General features: G+C 38.2%; 2 protein-coding genes across 5 annotated transcripts in view; one reads left to right on the plus strand and one right to left on the minus strand.

Annotated features, from left to right (window-relative positions):
• Nucleotides 1-26,749, minus strand: part of LOC145680697 (stimulator of interferon genes protein homolog) — a 95,038-nt gene that overhangs the window by 56,977 nt on the left and 11,312 nt on the right. The window lies entirely within an intron of this gene.
• LOC145680696 (stimulator of interferon genes protein 5-like) overlaps nt 24,604-26,749 on the plus strand; it is a 78,626-nt gene continuing 76,480 nt past the window's right edge. Inside the window, exon 1 of one of the 2 annotated variants that reach the window (XM_081751609.1) lies at nt 24,604-24,733. In XM_081751609.1, the coding sequence (XP_081607735.1) occupies nt 24,665-24,733 (69 nt within the window). In that variant the 5' untranslated portion in view covers nt 24,604-24,664. Of the gene's footprint in view, nt 24,734-24,761; nt 25,000-26,749 lie in introns of those variants that run through there. The other variant, XM_081751608.1, reaches the window with a different exon arrangement.

A 26,749-nucleotide genomic window follows, 5' to 3' on the forward strand; every position in this document is an offset into this window, starting at 1 on the left:
CTTTCAGCAGCGAGGCTATATGAGACGTGGACCTACTGATTAACGTGGAATCCGAACCACATGAGCTCCCGCCGGGAATCGAACCCGGGCTTCCCACGCCAAAGGCGCGTACGCTAACCGCTTAGCCACGGAGGAGCTCATTATAAAAAGGAGGCCTGGCTGAGTGATCAACGCTTAGCCCAAACTACTTCAATTAGAAACTTGAATGTTGGGTAATTCATAAGATATGTGATCTAAAGCAGTGGCTCTCAACTGACGTGTCGCGACACACTGGTGTGTCACGCAGTCCCCTAAATTATGTTGCGAAATTTCAGAACTTAAAAAATTATCAAGAATTTAATAATAATTAGTTAAAATCCAGACAGACTGTACCAATCGACACCTCCAACGGCAGCAATTTAATGCTCAGTGTTACATAGAGTTGTTATAAAAATTGATAGGTTTCACTATTATAATATATATTATTATTATTATTATTAATATTAATAATAATATTAATATTAATAATAATAATAATAATAATAATAATAATAATAATAATAATAATAATAATAATAATAATAATAATAATAATAATAATAATAATAATAATAATATAAAATGAGTGTATCGCAATGTCCTGGAAATTCTGTATAGTGTGTCGTCAGTTAAAGAAAGGTTCAGGATTACTGAAATAGTACCAGACTACTAAGAATGCATTTTTGGAGATTCGATGCGGAAGAAAGGGAAATTGACCCATATTTCAGGCTCTTTTTAATATTAAGATAACGAAATCTGATATTTAGACTTTTCATTTAAAAATAACTAAACACGTGTTTAAGCGGTTTTTAAAATAAATAAATAAATATAAGATTTGACCTACAAAGTAAGAAAAGAGATGGGAAGTAAAAGGGGTGCGGTTCCAATTATAGTATTGAGATAACGATACCTTGAAATCCTTTAAATGTAGAGACGAAATTTAGCATTTATGCTTTTCATTAAAAAATAATTTAAACGTGTTTCAGTGTTATCTTTTAAATATATATTTTCTCTCCGTGTAGAAAATTAACAGGGGTGCACTCACGCAGGGAATTCACCGGGTCCGAACCCCCTAAACTTCGTAACTCGACGTATATTAGTACACTTCTTGAATGAAACTATACTTGTTTAGCCAGAGACTACGCAACGAGGTGGGTACTGGGAGTCCAGACCCCCCTGAAATCCCGACTTTTCTATTTGTTAGAAGTAATTTTACAAACTTTAATATAAATTATCTCCATATTGAATATGGATTCCCCGAAAAGCTTTGGATTCCTCGAAATATATTCCTGTGTAAATCCCATTGTTTAGCAGAGAAACGATTGATGTGCCACAAAGATTTCATCTTACACTTCATCTATACTTCTATATCTTTTTTCTGAGAACATAGGTGGCAGTGCTTAAGAATTACTTATAATTTTTCCGGGTATAGAATAACACCGGTTCAATACCACGTAGACGAAGTATCTTATATAGTAGTATTGGACCCACCTAAACTTTGTACATTTCCCAACAAAAATTTCCGGTTGAGCGCCAATGAAACTTTGTGAATGTCTCCACTCATATTTTCAATAAGTAATGATATTAAGAACAGTAAACCTATACGAAGGATGAATATGTACTTCATGTTAATATAAAAGCGCAAATGGAAATAAAATAAATGAAACTAAAATCAACAGTGAATATAAGGAACCACACGCAAAGTTTATTTTTTATTCTATGTATGTGTCGTTCCGTTCTTTTTTTGATGGATACAGGAAATATGAATGAATGAGAAATGATGGGAAGTTGCGAAACGCGGAAGGACACCAGGAATGTAAATAATAATAATAATAATAAAATCTGTGTTGCCAGCTATTACTAAATCAACATGTAATTTAAGTATATTTTTTCTCATTGGATTAAGGTCTTATTTTAAGTATATAAATCAATAATGAAATCTAAATTTTCAGATTTATTTCCCATGATTATTTTCTTTAGGCTAAAGAAGAATTATTAATGAAAGTTAATTATTATGAAATAATCAATGGAATAAGAATGTAGGAGGAAACGGGAGACCCTCGAGAAAACCCACATGTAGACATTCTCCACCACAAACTCACGTGGCCTATGAAACAACCAGTTAACCCCTGCCTCAAGACACTACTCATAATATAAATCAATCTTAGCTTTACGTTCTAATTAATGCATAGAAGGCTAAGAAGAAGGGTGTTAAAGTGAAGTGAATTATGAAATGATCTTCTGCAACTTAGATAGTAGGAAGAAAAGGAAGAAAATCAACTAACATGACTCTGATTCGTAGATATGGACTTGCAGATGGAATTAGAGACTCTTCGTACTCGAGGTGTGGACTTTGTGGTGGAAACACCGTGCTCGTGGGTTTTCTCGGGGTTCTCCCGTTTCCTCCCAGTTTCTTCATTCCACCATTTCACTCATCTTTCATCATCACCGTCTCCTTTAGCCTAACCGGCATCAGTGTGGGACGTAAAACTTAAGGATTTCCTTCGTACTCGAGATAAACGACACCTAACAATTATAATTAGAAAATTACATACCTTGTATATAGGCGCATATTCAAGGGTAGTTTTGTGCTATATTCTACCTTTGAGCTCCACATTTGCACTGAATAAAATAACATATATACCACTGGATCGTACTTTATAATAGATAAAATGACATGGACATGTATATCTATCCTTTGCCCAAACCTTGGGTTCACTCCTACATATATGAGGGTTATTTTTTAAGTATCTTTCATTTTACAATAACAATGAAAGAAATAAAATTATATAAAAAAAACATTTCCTTTTTGAATTGACAATTCTCTCTCTCTCTCTCTCTCTCTCTCTCTCTCTCTCTCTCTCTTCTTTTCCTTCTTTTTACATATTTGTTTTGCCGTTAAAACGTTTATCGAAATGAACAAGCTCTTGGATAACCTCCTTATAGATCTTTACCGCCTGTTATGATAGCCAGTTATGCACAGGTCGTTTTCATTTGACCATTGTATAAATCTTTGTAGACCAGAAAGATCTTCAGATGATGGAAGTCACTAGGTGCAAGATGTGGACTGTTTGGAGGATGGTGGAACTCTTCTCTGGTGGAACTTAAGAGATTTCGTCATATCAGAGCAGACTTTCCTTGAACAATCTAAGCCATTTTCTCACTTTAATATCACTCACTGCCATGTCATCATACACTTCACATATTTAGCATGGATATTCGTAGCTGTCATGTTTCCTGCTATTAGGTACTGGATGACCATATTTCATAATTTGCGTACGAAGAGAAAAAGATATCCTGTAATCTGGTGGAGCGCTACGTTAATCTGGTAACTTCTAGATCAAACTGTGATAACAGAAAGCAGAATGCAGCGAACGTAGGAAGTCATCTGTGGGACACGTACGTACCTACAACTGTACGGAATTGATTGTCACCTGAAGAGTGTGGACACTGCACGGCGTATAAACTATAGGCCTACTTACACCAGGATGCTATATATAATAACAAATGTTGGTGGGAACTGGGATTACACTGTGACCCCCAAACGCCACTGAGTCGCCGCGACTCTTGATGAGGAAAGTAACGAAGAAAAGTAGTTATAGGTTACCATTTTACATGTCGAGAGATAGACGAAGAAATCGTGTCTAAGGGAACTCGGTGCTGGACAGAGTTTAAGTCATATTTATAGGATTTGCCACAGAACTGTGTACGGCAAATAGACACTCAACAACAAACACTAAATGGCCTGTGTGAAGAGCAATCTTACAATCATAGTAGAGAGAGGGGGTGCGTTTATGTGTAACAATGGGAAAGAGTGGACCGTGCTTGTCAATGTCTATAGCTACTAATGTATACCCCGTATATCAAGTGTAATTTTTTAGGTGATTACATGAAGTACGGGTGTTGTCCAGAGGCGGATTAAAGCTTTTGGGCCCTGGAGTCGACTATTTCAAGGGGGTCCTCTGTTACGAATAATTCCAGCGCGTAAATTTTCTTTGCTGCCTTGTGGGAAGTACATTTACAGATAACACTGTATTAGGAAAGTAAAATCCATTACTACACGAAATAATATAATCTTAATTCCATTATTGATTAACGATAAGAATGCTGATGCTGTATTAGATTCTGCTTCGCAGATATCGAAAATTAGAGAGGATTTAATTTCACCTAAGGCTAAGATATTGAATATCGACAGACGAATAAAAGGAATTACTCAGAATTCTCTTTTGATAAACAAGATAGCAATTGTATGTTTCAAAATTAATGGGAGAACATTTCATCATGTTTTTCGCGTGTTAAGTAATTTTTACCAAGACATGTTGTTAGAGAATGACTTTAATATCTCAGAGAGCCCAAATTGATTTGAATAGGAACGTTTTATTCTTAAGGAGATTTGAAAAACCTCCTAGATTTGCTCTAAATAATGATAGAGATATTTCAAAGGAATTGTCACCACAAGCTCATAATTTGGTTTGTAATAGAGGCCCAAAATAGCTCACTCCATCACAAAATAAGTATCGTGAAGACGCTGGTTGAAGAAGACTTAACTCTAGCGATACCGCGAGCGTAGAGAGCGGGAAAAAATCGCATGGGTCTGAAGCCTACTGGTATAACGTAATAAGTTGATATTTTAATATTAAAGAGTGGAACTTTTGGGGGTCCCCTGACCCTGGGCTCCATTGGCTCCGCCCTTAATCCGCTCCTGGTCAGGGGAAAACGCACATACAGGTTAAATATGCAAAACAAATGTTTCTCAGTTATCATGCAACACTAATTAATATGAGAGATACCGCGCGCAAGCCTTTGCAAGGCAAGAAGAGTTGCGGAAACAAGCGCTGAATTTTGGAGGTAAGATGAACATAAAATATCACATATATATTTTAAAGTGTTATGATATAATATTAAGACATTGCAGAAACGATTGTGTTTGAAAACAATGTGTAACATTAGTGGATATAGACTATGCCCATTTCAAGTAAGGTAGGTGAAGAAGTGAATACATCTCTATGTCCACACGGCTGAGAACAAAGCCTACTTATCAGAGTTATCACATGTACGAAAATTATATGTTAGAGGCAAAATGCTCCTATTATTATCGGGTTAAATATCACACATGCGCAAGTTAGTGAATGATACAAAGAGTATGTGTGAGTGTGTGTGTGTGTGCACATTTGCATGTCTGATTCACGATCATACTTACTGGTGCATTTGATTGCTATTGTGTGTTTCAGATGTAAAGCATCACGGGCAGTAGCCAATGGTGCGCGATATTCCGCGCGGTGTTGCCAGATTGCAGACTTCCCTTTCCCTTGTCGCTCTTTCTGCAGTTGAGATTATGACACATACATTGGCAACATTATTCACAATGTAAATATACTATTCCAGCAAACTCAAAAATTTTGACCGTGCATCCTAGAAGTATATATAGCAACTGAATTTCAACCTGTTCACTTATTCCAGTGGAACTGCTAAACGCTCGTCTTCAACACTATTTCACTATCGTCTGTGTTAATTAATACAGGTATTTCGTCATTGCCTGAATCTTGTAAATTTATTACTATGAGTTCCAAAAATTGTGAACACAAAAAATAATTCTTCGAGCTTGACTTCGCAGCATTTTTTTTTAAAAGGAAAATTCCGCACTTGTACTCGGTATAATTTTGGAGAACAAACGAACTACCACGAAAGAAAGCAACCCAGACACTGATGAATTCTGTTTATGCTAGAAGAGCAGTTGCGTTCCTACACAACTAGCTCCTTTGTTTCCATGTCTGTTCTTATAATTAATAACATACTCTTATACTTGGTGTAGGTCCTACAACAATCCATCTGATTCGTGAGCAACGCGATATGGTCGAGTTTGTTTTGGGTTACAATAATCTATGACATCATTCAGACGCCTGGTGCTTTTGAGTCCCTGCTAGAGGAGAAAAGAGGGAATACGTAATTGGTCACACATACGTAAGGTATTGAAACGAAGAAAAAAAATCATACTGCGTTTCTTCTTTCGAATAAGGAAGAATCTGGCTTGAAGGCAATTTCAAAACAATATTACGAACTTCCCATACTTTCTGTTCATATATATATATATGTATCAGATTGCAAAGAGTTATTATTATTTAATTCGCTCGCTTACTATTCTCTGGGGTGAGACGGGGGAAAAGGGGGCCTTGTCTTTCCAAACCTTTTCCAGCACCGAAATGAGGTTCGTCTGGTATATGTTTAATAAAATTCTTTAATAGTTAATGCAAATGAGGGACGTTTATAATAAAATACGAAAATTTAAAAAAATCAAACATCATCAATACAGTTTCTATACCTAATTAAAACAGCTAATATTAATCATATGCTTTAGATTCTCATTTCCCTAACTGGGCGCTCACCGTGTGAACTCAACTTCTATATTATTGCATATACTGTTTTAACCTACATAAACACAAAGTCATGTACACAGACTACCATAAACAACATTTGTCTTCTTATGAATTAGAGCTTATTGATTCATCTCTTACAATCCCGTTTTTAACTTCAGTACTATCAAGATCCATCTTTTGATAAGATAGCATCGTAAAAATATATGTGTATAGTATGTATGTATGTATGGTGAGTTAAAATGCTTTCATATTCTGAAAGAGGTCATTTGTTCTGATTTTAATATGTGAAAAGCTTGCCTCCCCCTAAAAGTAAGTTTCCCCTAGAACAAGCTGCTGGCTACATCCCGATTATGCTGTAATAAAATTTGAGTTTTGTTTCCAAACCGAAGAAAAATCCACTGGAAATTAGACGCAGGACTCAACGCTCGTTTTACTAATTGTTTTATATAGAAACCTTTAAAAGCGTGTATCATGACAACCAGTTGACATAAAAAGATGTAGTTTTCACGTATGTGTTCGTGATTCTTTTCTCTATTTCGTAAAGTGAGCAGTTAATGTGTTAATTCAATATTTCTAAGTAGAACCTCTGGTATTGTCAAGATTCGCAGTAGCGCGAGAAGTCAGCGTGCAGAACTGCTTGTCGCGAATTATCAACACCGTCATAGCCAATTGGACATTGGACGCCGTGTGAAGCCAACTCAAGGTCATGCCGCTTGTCATCTGAAACACCAATAGTTGGATATTTAAAAGTGGATCAACTGTGAGCTATACGTCGGATCTTTTATAGACTTACATATAAATATCAACAAATTAGATATTTGTTCACTGGTGTTTATATTTGATGACAAGGAGCTACACAAATATTTTCCTTTCTGCTTCAGCCCCATGATTGGAGATTATCAACGACAAACAAATGGATCTTCATATGGAGAAGGAGTACAGGCAGCTTTGTCCGCAATAAGAGAAAGTATGATAATATATACTGCCAGTAAAACATTTGGAATACCGCGCAGATACTAAGCGATTAGCTTATCACTATGCAACGAAGAAACAACTTCCCAATCCATTCAGTTCAAGGGAAAAAGTGCAGAATATGACTGGTTATACGGACTACTACGAAGACATCCCAATGTAGTATGCGACAGGCGCAACCACTATCCTATGGACAAGTTGATGGATTAAAGAAGGATGTAGAACATTTTATAATGTTCTTGAAGCTTTAAAGACAGAGTCAAATGGAGAACGCCTTCTACCTTCGCATATTTTTAATTATTATGAAACTAGATTGCAGTTAATTATCAAACTAGGAAAAGTATTGGCAGAAAAAAGAAAACGAACTATACAGGTCTTTACAACATTAGAAAAGGAAGAAACTGTAACAGTAATTGGATGCGTTAGTGCTAGCGACTCTTACATTCTTCCTTTTATAATATCCAATGCACGAAGAATTTAATAATGAACTACCTCCCCGTTCGGTCATTGTCATGACAGACTATGGATACATGACAGAGGTAACTATCATGTCGTAGTTGAAACATTTTGACAATCACAAATCTCCTGGTAGAGTGCTCTTGTTATTGAATGAGTCTTCCACCCACTATAGTAATGTTGAAGGTATCGAGTTCTGCATTCAAAATCAAATTTCCTTGCTCTGTCTTCCGAGCCACATAAACCACTGGCTGCAGCTCCTAGGTAGAGCAATCTACAAACCCCTCAAATTAAACTGGGATGAACAATGCTGTTCATTTATTCGTCAAAACAGAAGAAAGCTAACAAAATTTGTTTTAGAACGACTTTTTTCTGCTGCATGGAAAAAGGTAACGACAGTTGGATCAGCAGTAAATTGCCTTCATTCTTGTAGCATTCATACAGTGAACCCGACGCAATACTAGCAAGTGCCTTTTATACTGAAACTGAGACAGGAGACTTATCCGTGTTTTTTTTCTCATTTTTTTGTAATTTCATATCTCTGTAGTGTAGAGCACTATTAAGTGCATTTTGTCTTTACAAACATTTTCTCTAATTTCAGCACGTTGTAGTTCGAAATGTTACAGTTCCTAACCCTTCTTTTTATCTTCCAGTTACTTCTACCAAATATTATAGATAGATACAACATGTTCATTGTATAATTTGCTATATGTGTGCATATTATCCATACGAGGGCGAGTCAGAAATTATGTACACTTTTGTCATAAGTTTTCTTACATTGCGCACTTTGTCTTCTGTCCTCGCATATTTTATTGTTATACTGTTGTGGTAATGCTGTGAAAGTGTGATCTTAATTCCTCCATTTTTCTTCATTCTATTGCAGATATATCATGGCTGCTCCATTAGAAGTTTGCACCAAAGAGGAACAACGAGCAGTGATCCGATTCCTCTGGTCGGAGGGTGTCAAAGTCTCAGACATTCATCGCAGACTATCATCTCAATATGGGAGAAGTGCACTATCATGTAAAACTGTTTTTGTGGCTCGAGAAGTTTAAAAGTGGTCGAACAAGTGTAACGCATGAAGAGGGAGCAGGACGGCCATCAACCTCAATTACAGATGACAACATTCAGCAAGCTCGAGAGATGATTCTGGCAAATAGGCGAATCACTATCGATGAGATAGCAGCTGCTTTGAACATCAGTCATGGCTCTGCCCATCAAATCATCCACGACGAGCTCGGATTTCATAAAGTCTGTGCAAGGTGAGTACCAAGAAAGCTTACTGCAGAACACAAGCTCACTCGTGTTAGGGTCTATCAACGCTTACTCACTCGCTTCAACAACGAAGGTGATGCATTTTTAAACAGAATAGTCACCGGCGATGAAACATGAGTTCATCACTATGAGCCAGAATCAAAGCGCCAGAGTATGCGTGGAAACACTCTGGATCTCCGAAGAAGAAAAAATTCAAGACTGAGCCATCCGCAGGAAAGGTTATGTTAACTGTGTTTTGGGACTTACAGGAGCTCATAATGGCAGAGTTCATGGAAAAGGGAAAGACGATCAACAGTGCGAGTTATAGTGAAATGTTGGAAAAGAACCTGAACCCTGTAATTCGCAACAAACGCCGAGGTTTGTTGTCGAAGAAAGTTTTGTTGTTGCATGAAAATGCACGGCCACACACGGCTCATCACACTATTGAAACCATCAACAAGGTGAAATTTGAGTTATTGGAACACCCTCCCTACAGCCCAGACCTAGCAACATGTGACTTCCACTTGTTTGGGCCACTCAAGGATGCTTTGCGTGGTCGCCGATTTGCCTCAGATTTACACGTGCAAAATGTGGTGCAAAAGTGGCTTCACGACCAACCGAAAACCTATTTGAAAGGAATACGTAAGCTCGTTGACCGTTGGGCCAAATGCATTGCTAAGGAGGGAGATTACGTACAAAAATGATGTGCATAGTATAACCCTAGCTTTATGTAAATAAACTGTAGAATGAAAAGTGTAGATAATTTTTGACTCGCCCTCGTATATGCAGATATTACCCCACTATTGGGGGGAAATGCCTAACTCGTAGACTTCAGTTTAAGCTGCACTAGCATTGTGTTTTAAAACATTATCACTATGTTACTTGTACACAACATTAAAGGGAAGTCCACAGTATATTGTCTGAAGTTTTCACGCTGAAGAACCCTTTACACTGCCCCGTCGTGAAGACGCTGGTAGAAGACTTAACTCTAGCGATACCGCGGGAAAAAAATTGCATGGGTCTGAAGCCTATAATATAATAAGTTGATTGCTATGTTTTAGTATTAAAGAGAGGGATTCTGGGGGCCCCCTGAACCCAGGGGGTCCGGAGCCTGGGCTCCATTGGCTCCGCCTTAATCCGCTCCTGGTGTTGTCAACGTACAGGGTTTGTATGATAAGTAATGAGACCAGGTCTGGAAACATTGTTTTATTGATCTGATCTGTACAGGGACTTAAAAGCTTTCGAAGTACTCTCCTCTTGCGTCGATGCACTTCTGCAATCGATGTTTCCACGCTGCAAACGCCCCCTGGAAGTCAGCAGCCGGCATGTCCTTTAGAAATGTGGTCACGGCTGCTTGGATGGCTGTGACGTCTGCAAAACGGGTTCCTTTCAAGCGTGGCTTCAGCTTCGGGAAGAGGAAGAAGTCGGCCGGGCTCACATCTGGGCTGTAGGGTGGTTGTGGAAGGACTTCCACCCCAATCCGGGTCAAAAAGGAGGTCACTAAGAAGGCGGTGTGGGCAGGGGCATTGTCGTGATGCAACTTCCACCGGCTAGCGATCGCCGGTCTTTTCCGCTTGACGCTCCTGTGCAGTCTCTCAAGGACTTGTTTGTAGAAGGCGGCGTTGACGGCTTGTCCTTGGGGTACAAACTCCTTGTGGACCACCCCCACATTGTCAAAAAAAACAATCAACATTGTTTTCACCTTTGACTTCGACATTCTGGCCTCTTGGGGCGCGGGGACGCAGGAGTGTGCCACTCCGCGCTTTGACGTTTCGTTTCAGGGTCGTACTGGAACACCCACGACTCGTCACCTGTTATGACGTCATCTTCAAAGTTAGGGTCACTGTTCATGAGGTTCAACAGTTCCTGACAACAATCAACACGTCGTTGCTTTTGTTCGTCAGTCAACACTCGCGGCACCAGTTTCGCACAGATTTTTCTCATTCCCAATTGTTCCGTCACAATCTTGTGCACTGTTGTGTGGTTCATATCGAGTTCATCAGCAATCAATCTCAACGATAATCGACGGTCTGAGTTCAGGAGATCCCTCACTTTTGCCACAGTTTCGTCCGTAGTCACTGTTGTCGGGCGTCTAGCCCTCTCCAGATCCTCAACGCTTTCCCGGCCGTTCCGGAACGCACTGTGCCAACGAAACACCTGGGCTTTGGATAGGGCTTCCTCTTTGTAGGCCTCCGTGATGAGAGAAAGCGTCTGAGTAGCCGTTTTCCCCAGGCGAACGCAAAATTTGATCGCATAACGCTGTTCGATGGAACCCTCCATGTTTGTTGATTTTCCGCCGTGACAAGAATGTTTACAAGGGCTTTGTCCAAGGCTTGTCCGCGCTCCACTAAGGCTCGGAGCCAACTGACGCGCGGTGCGTTGCTTTGCTCGGACCCCCCCCCTACATCCTCCATCACCGACAAACCCGCTCCAGCGACACGCGCGCCGCGGCGCGGCGAGTCTCATTACTTATCATACAGACCTTGTATTTCCAGTCCAATCATGCTTTCGCTTCCCCATCAATCTGTCCAGATATTTAACTTTTTGTATGCTATAGTGGTACGAATGCATTTCCGTCCTAATGCTATTTTCGAGCTCCCTCATGGCTAAGCGGGAAGCGTACGCGCCTTTGGGGTGAGAGACCAACTCTGATTTCTGGCGGTAGCTTGTGTGGTTCGGATCCCACGTTAGACGGTAGATCTACGTCTCATATAGCTTCGCTACTGAAAAGCACGCTAAACTCAAAATTAGATCAAATGCCATCTGCATACGTTTACTATCTGCACCAACTGCATTCTGGTAACAGCTTGAATATACTGCAGCAACATGGTATGAGGAGCGCCTCTTAACTGGTGCTGTATACGACAAGGAGTGCAGAAAACTGACGGCGTCTGTATATAATTATTCATTCCAGCTAGTCAAAAATAAACTCTTTTTCAGTGAGGAAAGCTAGATTATCTTAAGCATGTTAGGCTTACACTGAGAAACGTACAAACTGATACCCTGAATGCAATTGACGTCCGATTGCATACAATGGATGCCGAGAGCCTGCGTGCGCACTTATTCTCAAAGTGCGTCACTGAAAGTTTTATGAGTCAAGAAAACACAGTTGAGAATAAACATAGGAATAGAACTGTGAATAAATTAACATATTATCAAGTTGTTAATTATTTATTAACAACAACTTTGTTGTAATTCCGGTATTTTATCATTGCCCTCATCAGACACATAAAATACGCTCTAAGGATACAACTTAAATATCTTCAAATAAAAAAAATCGTGGCTATATTTATAAACAGAAAATCAGCTTCTTTCCTTTCATTTTTCACAAAAATCTACACTGTAAAAAATGACTGTGTCAGTCCAACACAATGGCTCTGTTAAATTCTGATACAAAACTGGTACTACCAATCGCAATATGGAGTAAAATGTTAAAATGGTTGTCGATAAATTAACTACTTGACACAATGATGAGTCAGTTCAGTAACATATCACTAGCGTTGTTTTATGCAAGTTCCCAAACCACTGCTTTTACAAAGCTATTTTATTTATTTTTAATTTGTAAGAGGACATGGTTCGTATGAGGGATAATAAAGTGTGGCATAAATGATTTATAAATAGTTATAAGGAACAAAATATAGTCGGCGACGGACAGGAGCACAGTGAACATGGAAACAACAGATGGCAGGACATTTACTCATGTAAATATCGTCAAAAATGTATACGCTCACAAAACTATTTTCCTGAAAGATTACAGAAAAAGTACTTTGTTCATTGCTTGATATAAATATCAAATGTATCGCTTAAACCTTTTCTCATAGCAAAAAGGTAGAGCTAAAACAAATTCTAAATGTCAATTACTAGATATTTATTATATTTTTAAAAGGCAATGTCGCGTCGTGAAAGCATGTCTTGAAAAATTGGGTAGACACATAACATCACACATACACATATACATAAACACTCATACATAATATAAAGGGTGTTCCACCAGAAAGAGCCTTATTTGAGGAGTGATAGTATGGATCATGACAAGCGAAAAGTATACGTAAACCATGAGTCCATTCCGCTTCGTTTTCGACATATCGAAAAAAAAAATACACTATATTTCATACGCATTGCTTTGAAGGCACATATTTCGAGAACAAATGAAGATATCGGAGTCATTGAAAAACAGGGAGGTAGTACATATGATAGACATTAGATTTGTATCACATTTGTTACACTGACAGATCCCAGTATCACAGACAAAATCCAGGAATCCAAATGTTAGTATTTTCTTATTTCCCTTCCAAAATATGTTTTGTTGGCCCAAAGATGGCATTGGAATGCATTTTTTTGTAAACAGTCCTAGTTTCCAACTTTCACCCGAAAGACAACCGTTAAGAAAGGGAGAAGGGGGAAGAAGTGTCCTCGCCGAGCGAAGAGTGTTCGTCGCGAGGAACAGAAGTGAGCAGAGATGGACAGTGCGCGGGTGGTTTTGTGTAGTGCATAAAATTAACATTCAATATTGACATAAACAATCCAATTTCTCATCACACACATTGCAACACAACAATTGTGTATCAAGAACAATCAGCGTATATGCTTATTTATCAATCAAGAGCAGTAGTGCAAGACAATGTGTTTTTATCACATCAATTTCATGTTTAAATTGTAAGCCAAGAAACGAACGAGCAGCAAGTGAAACAATAGATTCAAGTTATAATCTGTATCTAGTGAATTATATTATTCTACAATTACTATTCATATATTTCTTAAATTGATTTATATTTTGCCTAAGTATTATTTAATAAATTAACTTCTTATTGTCTAGATCATTATTTAACTCGTTTGTCCGTGGATGAACCTCTATGGAAATAAAGTTCTGTTTATAAATTAACAGTGGTCCTCCAACTATTGCGCATCAATCACACATACCAAACATAACGAACACCAAATGTCTCCACATTTTGACCCTCACATCTGGGTATCGAACCTTAATATCTTAGAACATAGTGAGGAAAAAGGGCAAATACCACCACCCAATGTATGCTATATTTCATATCACGTAAATAGTCAAAAGTATGTCATAATACGACTAGTATCGTAGGAGGTACAGTATAAAAATGAATCAATGAAATACCAAACTTCGAAGCATTGTGTCATTTGAAAATACAACTTGTAGTGTATCAAAGGAAACGGAGGGTTGTAAAGTAAACAGAATTGGATATCAAGTGTATTAACGCAATATTGTTCAACATGCAACGTTACGAAACTATCATGCATCAATAACAACAAAATATGTTCACATACGTACGTAGTTTCTCTTGGTTCCCAAAAGACGGCAATGCTAAGGAAAACTCCAATTGCATGCTAGGACACAACAGCAACAGCAACAACAACAACAACAACAACAACAACAAATAATAATAATAATAATAATAATAATAATAATAATAATAATAATAATAATAATAATAATAATAATAATAATAATGATAATAATAATAATAATAATAATAAACGAATAATACTGCGTTGATAAATGAAGACTTGCCATAGTTTCTGAAAACGTTAGAACTATTGAACTAACAATTGTATTCTAATGAACAGCTACAATAGTTTTACACATATATCCAAACGAATGTATCTTTGAACGGAACATTATATCATACCTTCGATCGAATCTGCCTACCAGTACTTCTCTTCATTATCAGAGGCCGTGAACGTCTTACTGATCCAGCCAAGGATGCTTACTACTACGGTTAGAAAATGAAATGAAATCTTTGAGTTTTACGTCCCACGGTTATGCCGGTTAGGCTAAAGGAGACGGTGATTATGAGAGATGAGTGAAATGGTGGAATGAAGAAAGTGGGAGGAAACGGGAGAACCCCGAGAAAACCCACGAGCACGGTGTTTGTCCACCACAAAGTTCACTTGGCGGGGGCGGGGAATACTACGGTTAGAGTAAACTGTCTTACCTAGGTGACTATCTGAACGGTTCATCCTACCTAATACATCTCATGATAGAAATAAGAGAAGGTAAACTCACGCGCAGCCTCTCCCTTCGCGTGACGTCACCTTTGACACCAAGTCACTGTCCCTCCGTATAAGAAATCATTGTCTCACTCTGTCAGTTGACAGGTGGTTAGTTGCATTTGTGTAGAAGATTTTCTACATTTTCATTGTTTTTTTTTTTAATAAAGATTCGGTTAGTTTGTTATACACTGTTGTGTATGACATTTTCTGCGTGTAAATATTGTATATCTCGTACTGTGCATCTTGTTGAGTTGATTTTAGTTTAGCGTCCCTTTCAGCAGCGAGGCTATATGAGACGTGGACCTACTGATTAACGTGGAATCCGAACCACATGAGCTCCCGCCGGGTACTGTGCATCTTGTGTAACTAGAACTCATTTGTACTTCTTACATTGACTTTGAAAACTTTAAGAATGCCCTCATGCACTGTGTGCGGCTGTACAACGAACACACGAAATACAATAGTTGGTGGAGAGAATTTTATTCATTTCCAAAGCAGGATGATTTAGAAACTAGGCCTACTGGGGATACCACTTAAAGGGGAAAAAAACGCACTACGAACAATGCTTCTAAGGTGGTGAGGAAACTTGTGTAAAATTCTATTTGCATTTTTTTTAAAAATAAAATATATTCCCATACCGGAATAAAATTCCAGTAATATAATAGACATGCACAAAACTAAAGGGGGGTAAACGGGGTTTGTGCCCCGGGCGCCGGATTGTGTTAGCGCAAAACTGGGCAAATACCGGTATTTATTTCAGCAAACTGAAAATCATAAAACATTACCTCAGAAACTTAACAGGACTACAACGACTCACCAACCTTAGGATCATATCTATAGAGCATAAGTTAGCTTCAAAGCTATCTTTTGAGAACATTGTAAAAAAAACAACCTTAAAGTCAAACAGCGCCGTAACTTGGATTCTTTGGAGGGGAGGGGCGAGCATTAATAAACGTATTTGGGCCCCTAAGAAAAGTTGTTTTTCTAATTCTTAGGCCCCCTCTTTCCATCTTTCTTATACTCTTTGTGGGTCCCCCGGAGCCTGTGGGCTCTCCCGCACGGCAAAGTCTGCGGGGCGGTTAGTTACGCTACACCCATGGCCCGTTCCATACTCGACAAATTAATTAAGAAAACAATATTTCAAATCTCAAAGCCTTACGAATAAATATTGTTTCTAGGGCCCCTAATAGACATTTTTTACTGAAATGTTTCCACGACTCATTTTTGTTCTATTTACCTTTTATGTGCTGTTTTGTTTATGTTATATAGTAAACCTGTTTGATGCTTTATTTATAATTTCATGTTCGTATCGTATATGCAGTAAGAACATTTTGTCTTAAAGTGGGCCCTCCTTGAACGGCGGGGTGCTTTCCTGGGGGCAGTTTCCCCCTGCCCCTTCAAGTTACGGCCTTGGAGTCAAAAGAGCCCGCAAAGTGAAATTTCAGTTCCAGCTTTTTGTGTTTTCATTTAACTTACATTGATTTAAGAGATTTGCAAATGTCCAAGCAGAATACTTGAGACAACAGTTTGGCTGTTTGTCATAATTAAATATTCTATTCTAAAGCAACAGACTGTTGATTCATTCTACACATATGCACATCCCGATGTAGTTGCAAAAATATTGATTTGCAGTTATTATGATAAGACTATAAGAATGCGTCAAGCATGTTACTCATAGATTATTTGGCATTCAAATACTAATTAGTTTGGTGTGTTAATTTATACTAAAAATTAAATTATGTACTGCAATTTGAAATCAAGCTTTACCACTTGAAGAAAAGTGAAATAGGAGAATTCCTGTGTGATGCTATTATCAGGTGTAGTCAGGGTGCTTTTCGTTTGGCTGGTCAAGGACGCTAAGGCGAGTTATTGCCCCGGGCGACAACTAGCCTAGTTGCGTCGCTGTAGACATTAAATTAGAAATAGCAAATAAACATCTGAAAGTGAGAAGAAAACTGTAATTTGACATCAGATTCCAAAGAGAATATACGACAGCAAGCAGACGACAGCGTTACTCCTGTCCCGAGCGTGTGTCGAAGGTGACGTCAATGCGCGAGTAGGACGAAAACGCGTCCGCTGATGGACTTACCTTGTCTTATTTCTACCATGATATATCTTATTCATCACCATCATTACTGTCCCTCAATATAGCGAAATTTGTTTTTGTGCGTGGGCTCTGCCTCCCCTTGTCTTAGTATGTCAACTGGACAGCATACCGCATTACCGTCCATTGTACACGGCCCCGCACAAAGAAGCGCCGCAGTCGTACAAGAACGTCCATTTGGTCTACTTGATCTAATGGAGATATTTGATCCCTGGGGTCGCGTTCCCGTTCACCAATATGCGGAGACCAATTTCTTTCATCTGACTCTTCTCCACACAAACGTCAACACCGATATAAAACTAGAATCTCTAGTGAAGAGTTTCCAACCTTACAATTATCAATGAAAGCAAAGGAATATCCGTTCTTACTTGCTAACTACGACGCTAAATACAAGAATCCAAAATTACTATGCCAAATCACTAAGTATTTGCCAAGTTCTACACTCAAGATCGGGATGGCATTATTATTTGAGCTACAGACCCCAATTTTTCCACGACTATATGCGACAAATTTTCCTACGAAATATTCGGAAAATCAGCCACCTTAAAACCAGTACAGCCTAGAGTACCAAACCAATCCCCGCCACCCACAACGGAAGTCTTTCGCTGTCTAGTGTAATTTATGGTGTAGATTCGATATTCACGGATAATGAAGTCGAAGAGGAACTTAAACTCGAAGAACATAATATATGTGCAAATACCTTCGTATCCGCAATGACTAAGGGCCAACCTTATGGTCGGAGAATTAACAAATTTGCAGGATACCATCGATACTTTATTATCTGCAGGAGCGTGTGTCTATGAAAGGCGATACAGGGTTGAACTTTCTCGCATATCCAAATCACTCCCAACCAGGTGCCAAAAAATACTAGCAATGTAATGACCATACCACAGCAGCATGTAAGAGAGACCTGAAATATAGATACTGTTCACAATTGAATGCTACCCGCTGGTGCCAGAAACTTCAAGCCCCATCTGTGTGTCTGTTACTTGTCAAGAAAATCACCCCACATATAGTTACAAATGCAAATCACGGCCATAGCAAGAACAAACAAAATCATAATTTGTAGTTCCAATTCGCTCTAATGAACTTCAACAAACACAACTTCCTGTTCCTTCAACTACAGAGCAAGTCACAATTTCTCAGTTGTTTCCTATGTCTGCAAAATATACATCCGTTTCTTAGGCCTCTCATATTATAACAAGTTCAGTATGCTGCACGCAATATCTTCCAACTGAACTTCACTGCGACATATGATGGTCCGACTCTATACTTTCATGTTACACCAATCACTTCTACTGCCTAACTCTTCTCTATACATGGTAACTTTCTCATTAGTTTTCCTTTATATCTGTTCATTACTTCAAAATAAACTTCTTTTTGAACACTTTCTATTTAAAGAGAAAAGCATACATGCAAATTTCAAAACTATCAACTCGTACGGGCTGACAATACAAAGCCACCTCAACAAGCAAACGGTGGCGTAGCCCGGGTCGGATACCCTCATGGCATTGCAATTTGTCAACATCAGACTGCTAATCTTCCTCTATACTGAGAACCTAGTCATTACTACGTACTTTCGTCAACTATATATTACACTTGTGAACATCTGCATCCAGCCAGACCATGCCATTCCATTTCACTTTTTTCAATTTATTTCTGATAACTTTCGAAACTTCGTTATCAAGCAGATATAGCAGATCACAACATCAGAAAATTCCAGGACTTCATTACATATAGTACCTCTGGCATCATTGTACTACTGTCTGCGCATACTCGATACAACGCCGGATATTGTGATATGTTCCACTACTATATACAATCGATGCAAAGTAGAAGTTTAGATAATCTCGAGAGTGATCATGTAGATACTCATAAAACTAACTATTACCTATCACATTCACTTTGTGCATCCAAATACTATACCGACTCATCATATTGTACGTTATGACAAAGCAAACTGGAGTGCTTACCATCAAGATCTTACTAACGCCTTCTAAGTCTGAAGCAGATCTATGCAATACTTTGGACACTTTAACGACAGTTATAATAGAAGTCGGAAGTAAGCATATCCCTACGAAGGGAATGAACGCTTATCGACCACATTTACCTCTTCAATATTTACCATTTATCCAACTTTCTCGCCAATTTTTCAGAGAATACTTACATACTAGGAATGTGGAAGCCTTACGTCATCGGCGCCAACTTCAGTAAACCGTCTGTAATTACTTCAGAGCATAAGAATTACGTAACTGGATCAAAACTTGTGATACACTTAGAAATACTGTTCATCTTACCAGATATTGGAGACGATGAAAAGCACTGACAACAACCCATTCTTCCACCACATATCCCCTAATAGTTCACAACATGCCACTCCATATTAATGAGGACCAAGCAGATGTTTTTGCCTCATATCTACAAGGAGTTTTCACTCCTATTCAACCTCAATCTCTTCCATGCTCTTACCCAATAGATAAAGTTAACTTCGAATTATGCCACCTCCAACCAAATGAATACCACACTATGTCACTGAGGCATAAACTTACTAAACCGATCACCGTTACAGATAGTTCATCACAAAAGAAATACCACGTTCTGGGTTTGATCAAATCACATCGCCATATTCAGACGGTTCCATATTCACTTTTGTACTTCCTATCGTTAATCTTCTCCTTCATATTACGTACTGAGTACATGCCACTTGATTGGAAAACTTCAAAAACTCTCGTGTTTCCTAAACCGCACAAATCAGTGCAAGCAATGACTTCAAATAGACCAACCAAACTTATTACAGTTCTCTGGTCGTCGTTTACACTCTCACTTGTCAAGCCAGAACATCATATCTTTGCACCAAGCCGGTTTCTATCTCAGCTGTTGTTTCAACGACCAACTATTGTGACTAACCAATCTAATTAGTAATCAATATAACATCAAATTTCCATCATGTCTACTACTGTTCGACTTAAAGAAAGCGTTCAATCAAGCTTGGCATCCTACTCTTATCCATAAAGTTATTCATTGAATCTCCCAGTTACCCACATTAGATCGTCTACAACTTTTTATTCAATACTCTCACCTATGTTACACTCAATCAATCAACATCTTATCAGTTTTAATTTTGTCTAGCGTACCTCGGGGTTCTGAACTTTTCTCATTACTATATCTTTTTTATGAAACCTTTACCAAAAAGCATTCACTTGTTCCAATACGCAGGCGGTACGACATTTCTCGCGCTGGGAGAAACAATTCAACAAATCAACAAGACTTCGCGTATTGCCGTGATTTCTTTCTAAATTGGTGCAAAAAATAGTGTCTCAGCATTAACGCCACGAAAACCTGGCAGTAGTGTTCTTAGCTCCTAAATTATGATCACGCATTCAACACAATCCAAATCGTCTAGACATGCGTGTGAAGTGTGCCGTTGATAGCGTGCGAATTCAGCATGCAAAGCAAGCCACTTATTTAGGTTTAGTATTCGATCACATCACTTCCTTTGCTTAGCTGACATGAGATGGGGCGGGATTAAAACTTGCTTAAGGTGAGTAGGCAATTTCTCAAGCAAATGGAGAAATAGTTATCCGGTACCTTTACGTTTTGTCACGCAAACAAGCACAATCTTTGCTTGTTTCCTAATGAATTTGAACAACATAATGTGAACAAAACGTATGTACCAGAAAATATATAAAGCGCTGACAGATAAATCTGTGACGCACTTATTGAGAACAACAGTTTGATGTCACATACAAGCACTCTAAACTTGTCACTTCCTTTCGTTTCATCTGTACAACAATTTCTAGACTCAGAGGAAATTTCCGTTAACTATAGGATATAAAATTCTGCAATCTTGCACTTTGTTTCTGTGTTATTAACTCCTGTAAATTCCTAGCTAAGAGACCAAGAAACAATACTAACAAGTCTTCTTCCAAAACATTTTGTCAAAGGAAAAAATATAAATATAAAGTTGCTGCACTAGGACTCTATTTGCATCCCTTGTGAAGGAGTAACATGCAATCGAAATTTTTATTTACTTTTGTTTTGGAAGGAAGGGATTGTAAGCAAACCTATTGGAAGGATGCTTAGAAGAAGACTCTGAATACTAACTGCTTCTGTTTTTTTCATTACACAAAATAAGATTATGGTTTTATATGTAAATTGGCCTTAGACTAGGTGGGAGTTCTGCCCCCATGCCCCCGCATTGACTCGGCCTACGGCATCGCATCTCATATCAGCATTTGCATCAACAGTGAATTTCCTGTATTTGCTCTTAATATTTCCTGAATTTGTTCAGGTGGAAGTGTCGCCCTCAGATCCCTCCCTTTGCTCGGCCTACAGCCTCGCACCTTTTAAACCCATAATTTTACCGATTTTCAAGGTTTTTCCTATTTCAACTATCTAAAACTTAAGATTTTCTATACCAAAGAAACGCTTTTTAAATAACATGGGAATTTCTTCATCTTCCCTTTGAATCCAGTAAAATTTTAAAATATTCACTTTTGGCAATTTCTCTGTGGGTTAGTCCTGAAAAGCTACAAACATGCCAAATTTAATCATTATAGCCCTTCAGGAAGTTCCCACAAATTTTGGGTGTAGAAGATGTTCCAAATAAATAACCTAGGAAAGATTTTTCAGTTCCCCACCACTATAAAATTGGAAATTTTATTTTTGGTGATTTACTTGGGTAACGCTAACGAAAACATACAAGCGTGCCGAATTTCAAGTTAGATTCCAATTCTAAGTACCTTTCAAATAACATGAAGAATTTCTTCATGCCCTCTTTGAACCCCCTAAAAATTAAAAAAAGTATTCACTTTTGGCAATTTTTCTGTGGGTTAGTTCCAAACGGAAGTTCATGACTTGTTCTCTGCTTCAGTTCAACGTTGGGCCATACTAAAGGAGCATATACGAGCGGTCTTACTTTAAAACCATTAAGCACTATAGGCTGGGAGAGCCAAATTGATGCTTTGATGTTACTTAGATATCAAATAGGGGGTTTGATGCCTTACTTCAAATAGGTAACGACAATAGGACAGATAGAATGGTCTCCTACGATGCTTTGTGTATAGCAAACCAGCTGCGTGACTGATTTCCTTTGCTCACTCGCTATCTCATATGACTTCTTACTCCACATAAACATGGTATTCAAAGCATTGACTCTCAGGTCAGTCTGGTTCCTTGAAAATATATCTGAGTACTTTGAGAAGAGCAGAAATGATGCAAAGCTTCAATCTTACTTAGTTAATGTGATGAAGTTGGCATTAGCATTAGATATAGATGATTCATGGATGGGTAATACAGTGCAAGCTCGAAGTCGAAAGAAGAAGAGACAGTTTCAGTGCGAGGCAGAGGATAAAGCTATTGAAGACCTACAAACAAAATACAAAATCGAGTTTTATTATAAAGTTCTGGACGTGATTGTGTTACCTTTAAGAGAAAGATTTGAGCAACTTAAACATCACAACGAGTATTTCGATTTTCTTTACGGTATAAGTAATCTTAAATATATGCCACCTGAACTTTTGTCTGAAAAGTGTACTAATAGTGTGGGCAAATTGGATACAATAATAAAGATGGAGGAAAAAATTCATAAAAATATAAAAATTGGCAGAGATGTGTGCAATAGTTGTCCAATCAACATAGTAAAAGTCCCGGGAAATCCAAGTGGTGCTTCAGCCGCCATATTGGAAAATGGCCGCCGATGCCGTAAAACTACTTTTTTTGTTATTCCGTACAAAAACGTCAGAAAATCGTCAGAGAGAAATAAAAGTCGGTACAGGTGTGTGAAATAGTGGTCCAATCAACATACTAAAAGTCCTGGGAAATGCATGGAGCTTCAGCCACGATCTTGGAAAATGGCCGCCCTCTTGTACCGTAAAATGACGGTTTTCGTTATTTTGCACACAAAACCACAGAAAATCGTCAGAGAGAGAAAAGTCGGTATAGGTACGTAGAATAGTGGTCTGATCAACATACTAAAAGTCCTGGGAAATTCGAGTGGAGATTCAGTCACCATCTTCGAAAATGGCCGCCGCTGATGTAAACGACGTTTTCGTTATTCTACACACGGAACTCCTCAAAATCGTCAGAGAGAATTTAAATGTCGGTATAGGTGTGTAGAATAGTAGTCCAATCAGCATACTAAAAGTCCTGAGAAATCCGAGTGGAGCTTCGTCCACCGTCTAGCGTAAACTCGCCAGCATTTTAACACACGAACAATCGAAAGATATTAACTCCAGTAATTTGAAAGACGAACTGAAAGTGTTATCGCTATAATTAAGCCTAAAAGTTCAGCAAAAGAGAGTAAAATTAATTAAGGAACATGACATTGCTCCCAATGTCAGTGTTGCACTTAGCATTTTGTTAACCTTACCGGTAATGGTGGAAAGTAGAGAAATATTTTTACTAAACTATCTACGCCTCTTAAAAACTATCTACGTTCTTCCATGTACGAAACACGCATTCGAGAGAGGTAGTTGAATTTTTTGTTTACTTTTCCATTTCATACATGTTTTTAAATGGGGCATCTTACTTTTTCGTGACACTTGAACATCTTCTATGAAAAAAGGTTTGCCAATTAAAGGGGCGGCATGTGAAAGTACTGACTAAGGCGGCAAAACGGCTAGCGCCGGCCCTGCGGTCACGGCGAGGAGAAAATTATTTGCTGGTGATAACTGCACATTGTTTTCCAAACAGAAGAACGAACTAGAGCAGTGATAGGTAAACTTTTTTGATAGAGCAGTGATAGAGAGCCAAGAAAAAAGTAAAAAAAAAAAAAAAAAACCTTAAGCTGGCCAATGTAATTTATTAAAGTGAGAATGGTATATTTGACTTAATTCTTGTAACACTAAGCCCTATTAATGGTCGAAGATTTTCATAATTTGTTTTGAACTTGTATACACTGATTCTCACGATCAGAAATAAAGTTAAATTCTCGTGTGTCAGTCTGTTTTCATACAATTCTTAAGAAGGAACCTCATTCTTCTCTTCATTTCTCAGGTTAGATAGAATGTCGGGGCCGGATGGAACCTTGCCGGAGCCTCATCTGGTTCGGAGGACGTAGTTTGACAATTACTGATCTAGGGCATTTTAAAAGAATTTTCGACTAGCTAGTTGCTGTAGTAGGGCCTACTGTGTAGTGCACAGTATCGTGCAATTGATAAAATTGAAGATATTGAAGTAGATATTGATTTTTTTAAAATGTCATCTTCCTTTAAGTATGGAAGGATGAGAAAAAATCAGGCATATTTCGCAGCAGTTTGTATCAACACAACTCAAAATTTGCAATTTAATCTGCGATAATCTGTATAGCAGTAATAATAACTTTTTGAACTTTTTCCGTTATATTGTTGCACACATAATTTTGCCAAGACTGGTACGGAATGACTCCAGTAATCGTTTAATGATAATTAAATTTGAAAATAGGTTTTAAGTGGCTTCCTTTTTAATTAATTATGACTACGTATATATGGTTACTTTAAGGTTTAAAGACGTTGAAAGAAAGAAAAGGAAAACAAACATCGCAGGCTTAAATTTGGTAAATACATCTATTAGCGACTTTTGAAGCTTAACTTAGCGACTTTTTGCCATTTATAGAGTTGGCAAAAGTGTGTAGATTAAATTTTGAACTTCGGGAAAGTTTCTTAAGTTTTTGTAGAAGAAACACAAACATTCATGGCGTTGAGTAAAATAAAAAGCCTATTAGGCTTCGCAATTAGGCTAATATTAGGCTATTAGACGGATAATGCACAAAACCTTGATAACTCAATTGAAGATGCAGATGAAGCTGAAACACTCGCTCAGGTAAATTTTGCGGGTTACGTTCCGAAGACGGTCATTCATTATGAAGCACGAAAGTATCAAACTGAAAATGGAATAAACGCAATTATACAAATTAATTGCAGTTTCATGATGTAATGAAAATAAATTCCTCAAATAGACGATTCTACCAAATTTTGATACATTTCGTATATTTTTAGATTAGGTTTTTTTTTTTTTTTTTTTTTTATAGCAAAGAATGCACTAATCGAGGAGGTCAACTACTTGCAGATTGACTTTGGCAGGGCTTAGTATAAATACAGTGTGGACATATGACAAAAACTGCAGCGCATAAAGTACGAACAAACTTGTGCTAGGTAGCCATATTTTTTTAAAGCACAAATGCTGTCTAACCGAGTCAAAACAGCGCATTACTCGAGCAGACGGCTGTACCAAATTTTCACACATTTATTGCATTATCCGATTTCTTCTTGCAGAGCATGCACTAAATGAGGAGCTAATGCATAAACCTTGAACCAGTTTGTGCTAGGTGGTCACTAAAACCACGAATGCTATCTAACCGAGTCAGGGCCCGAGGGGAGCAAGGGGGTGCGTCCGCAGGGAGCAGGCTCGTCAGCGAGGGGGGTATAAACATAAGCAAAAATAGTGGAAAATACATAAAATATCCGCAATAATTTTCACCCTCAAAAACACTAAAACAATCGTAATAACTCTTACTTTCAAAATGGCTTCACTGGTTTCCCGGGTACGAAAGGCCCGCTGCGAGGAGAAATTCGTCAGTTTTGAATTTTTAAGCCTTTTCCACACTTCGCATGGTTGATTTTACGATTCAACATACCATGAAGCTGTAAAAACTTTATAATATGACGCTCTTTATCACACAATTCTTTGTAATAAAATCGTATGTTTGCATTATATCCATCGCAAATGTCCATTGCTAATACGAACAGAACATTCCAGCCGTTTATTTCCACCTTTTTCGCATTCTTGTATTCTTCCCCTTTCCGCTTCAGTAAATAGTTACACTTAGAATACGTTCATTCCCATTTAAAATGTATTTCAATATGATATCTAATGACGGAAATTACTTTTATTCACACTCTACTTCTTTTACGAAAAGCGTTTGACATTGTATTTTACCTATAAATTTTGTTTTTGGTAGAGTCGTCTGCTCGAGTGAACCCCATGGCAGGAGCACAGAGTACCCGAATGGTAACGAGGGGTTGCGTTCGTAGGAAGTAGGCGCATCAGCGACAGAGGGTATACACACAAACGAGGACTGGAAGAGGGGAAGGTTCTAGAACACAGATCCCCCTACATAGGCTAGTAGCTAGATTAGTTCCTGTATGTACCAAAGTTTAATATTTAATTCACATAGTATTGTCGAGCGAGCGTTAGCGAGTGAAGCTGGGTTAGAGGTATGCAGGGCACGTTGTTTTCTGTTTTTATTACAGCTAAATGGGAAGGGGAACCTGTGTTCTGGAACAGTGCCTTGCAAGAGGACAATACTTTCATTATTACGTAAAATTCATTTCAATATGCTGTGCACGGAGTTCCACAACGTATTTTGCCTATAAATTTTCTATTTGGTAGAACCGTCTGCTTGAGTGAAGCCTAAGTTTTCTTGCAGATTAGTTTTTGCGCAGATCCATACATATATTATTTTTCGGTAAACGATAAGAAGTATTGTGCAAAGGACAAAACATTTGTGCAAGGTAGTCACTTTAAAGCAAACGTTAACTAGCAACGGGGCCAGCGAAAGGGTTCATCCATA

This window comes from Thermobia domestica, chromosome 3, assembly GCF_964235325.1.
Source record: "Thermobia domestica chromosome 3, izTheDome1.hap1.1, whole genome shotgun sequence".
NCBI classification, from domain to species: domain Eukaryota; kingdom Metazoa; phylum Arthropoda; class Insecta; order Zygentoma; family Lepismatidae; genus Thermobia; species Thermobia domestica.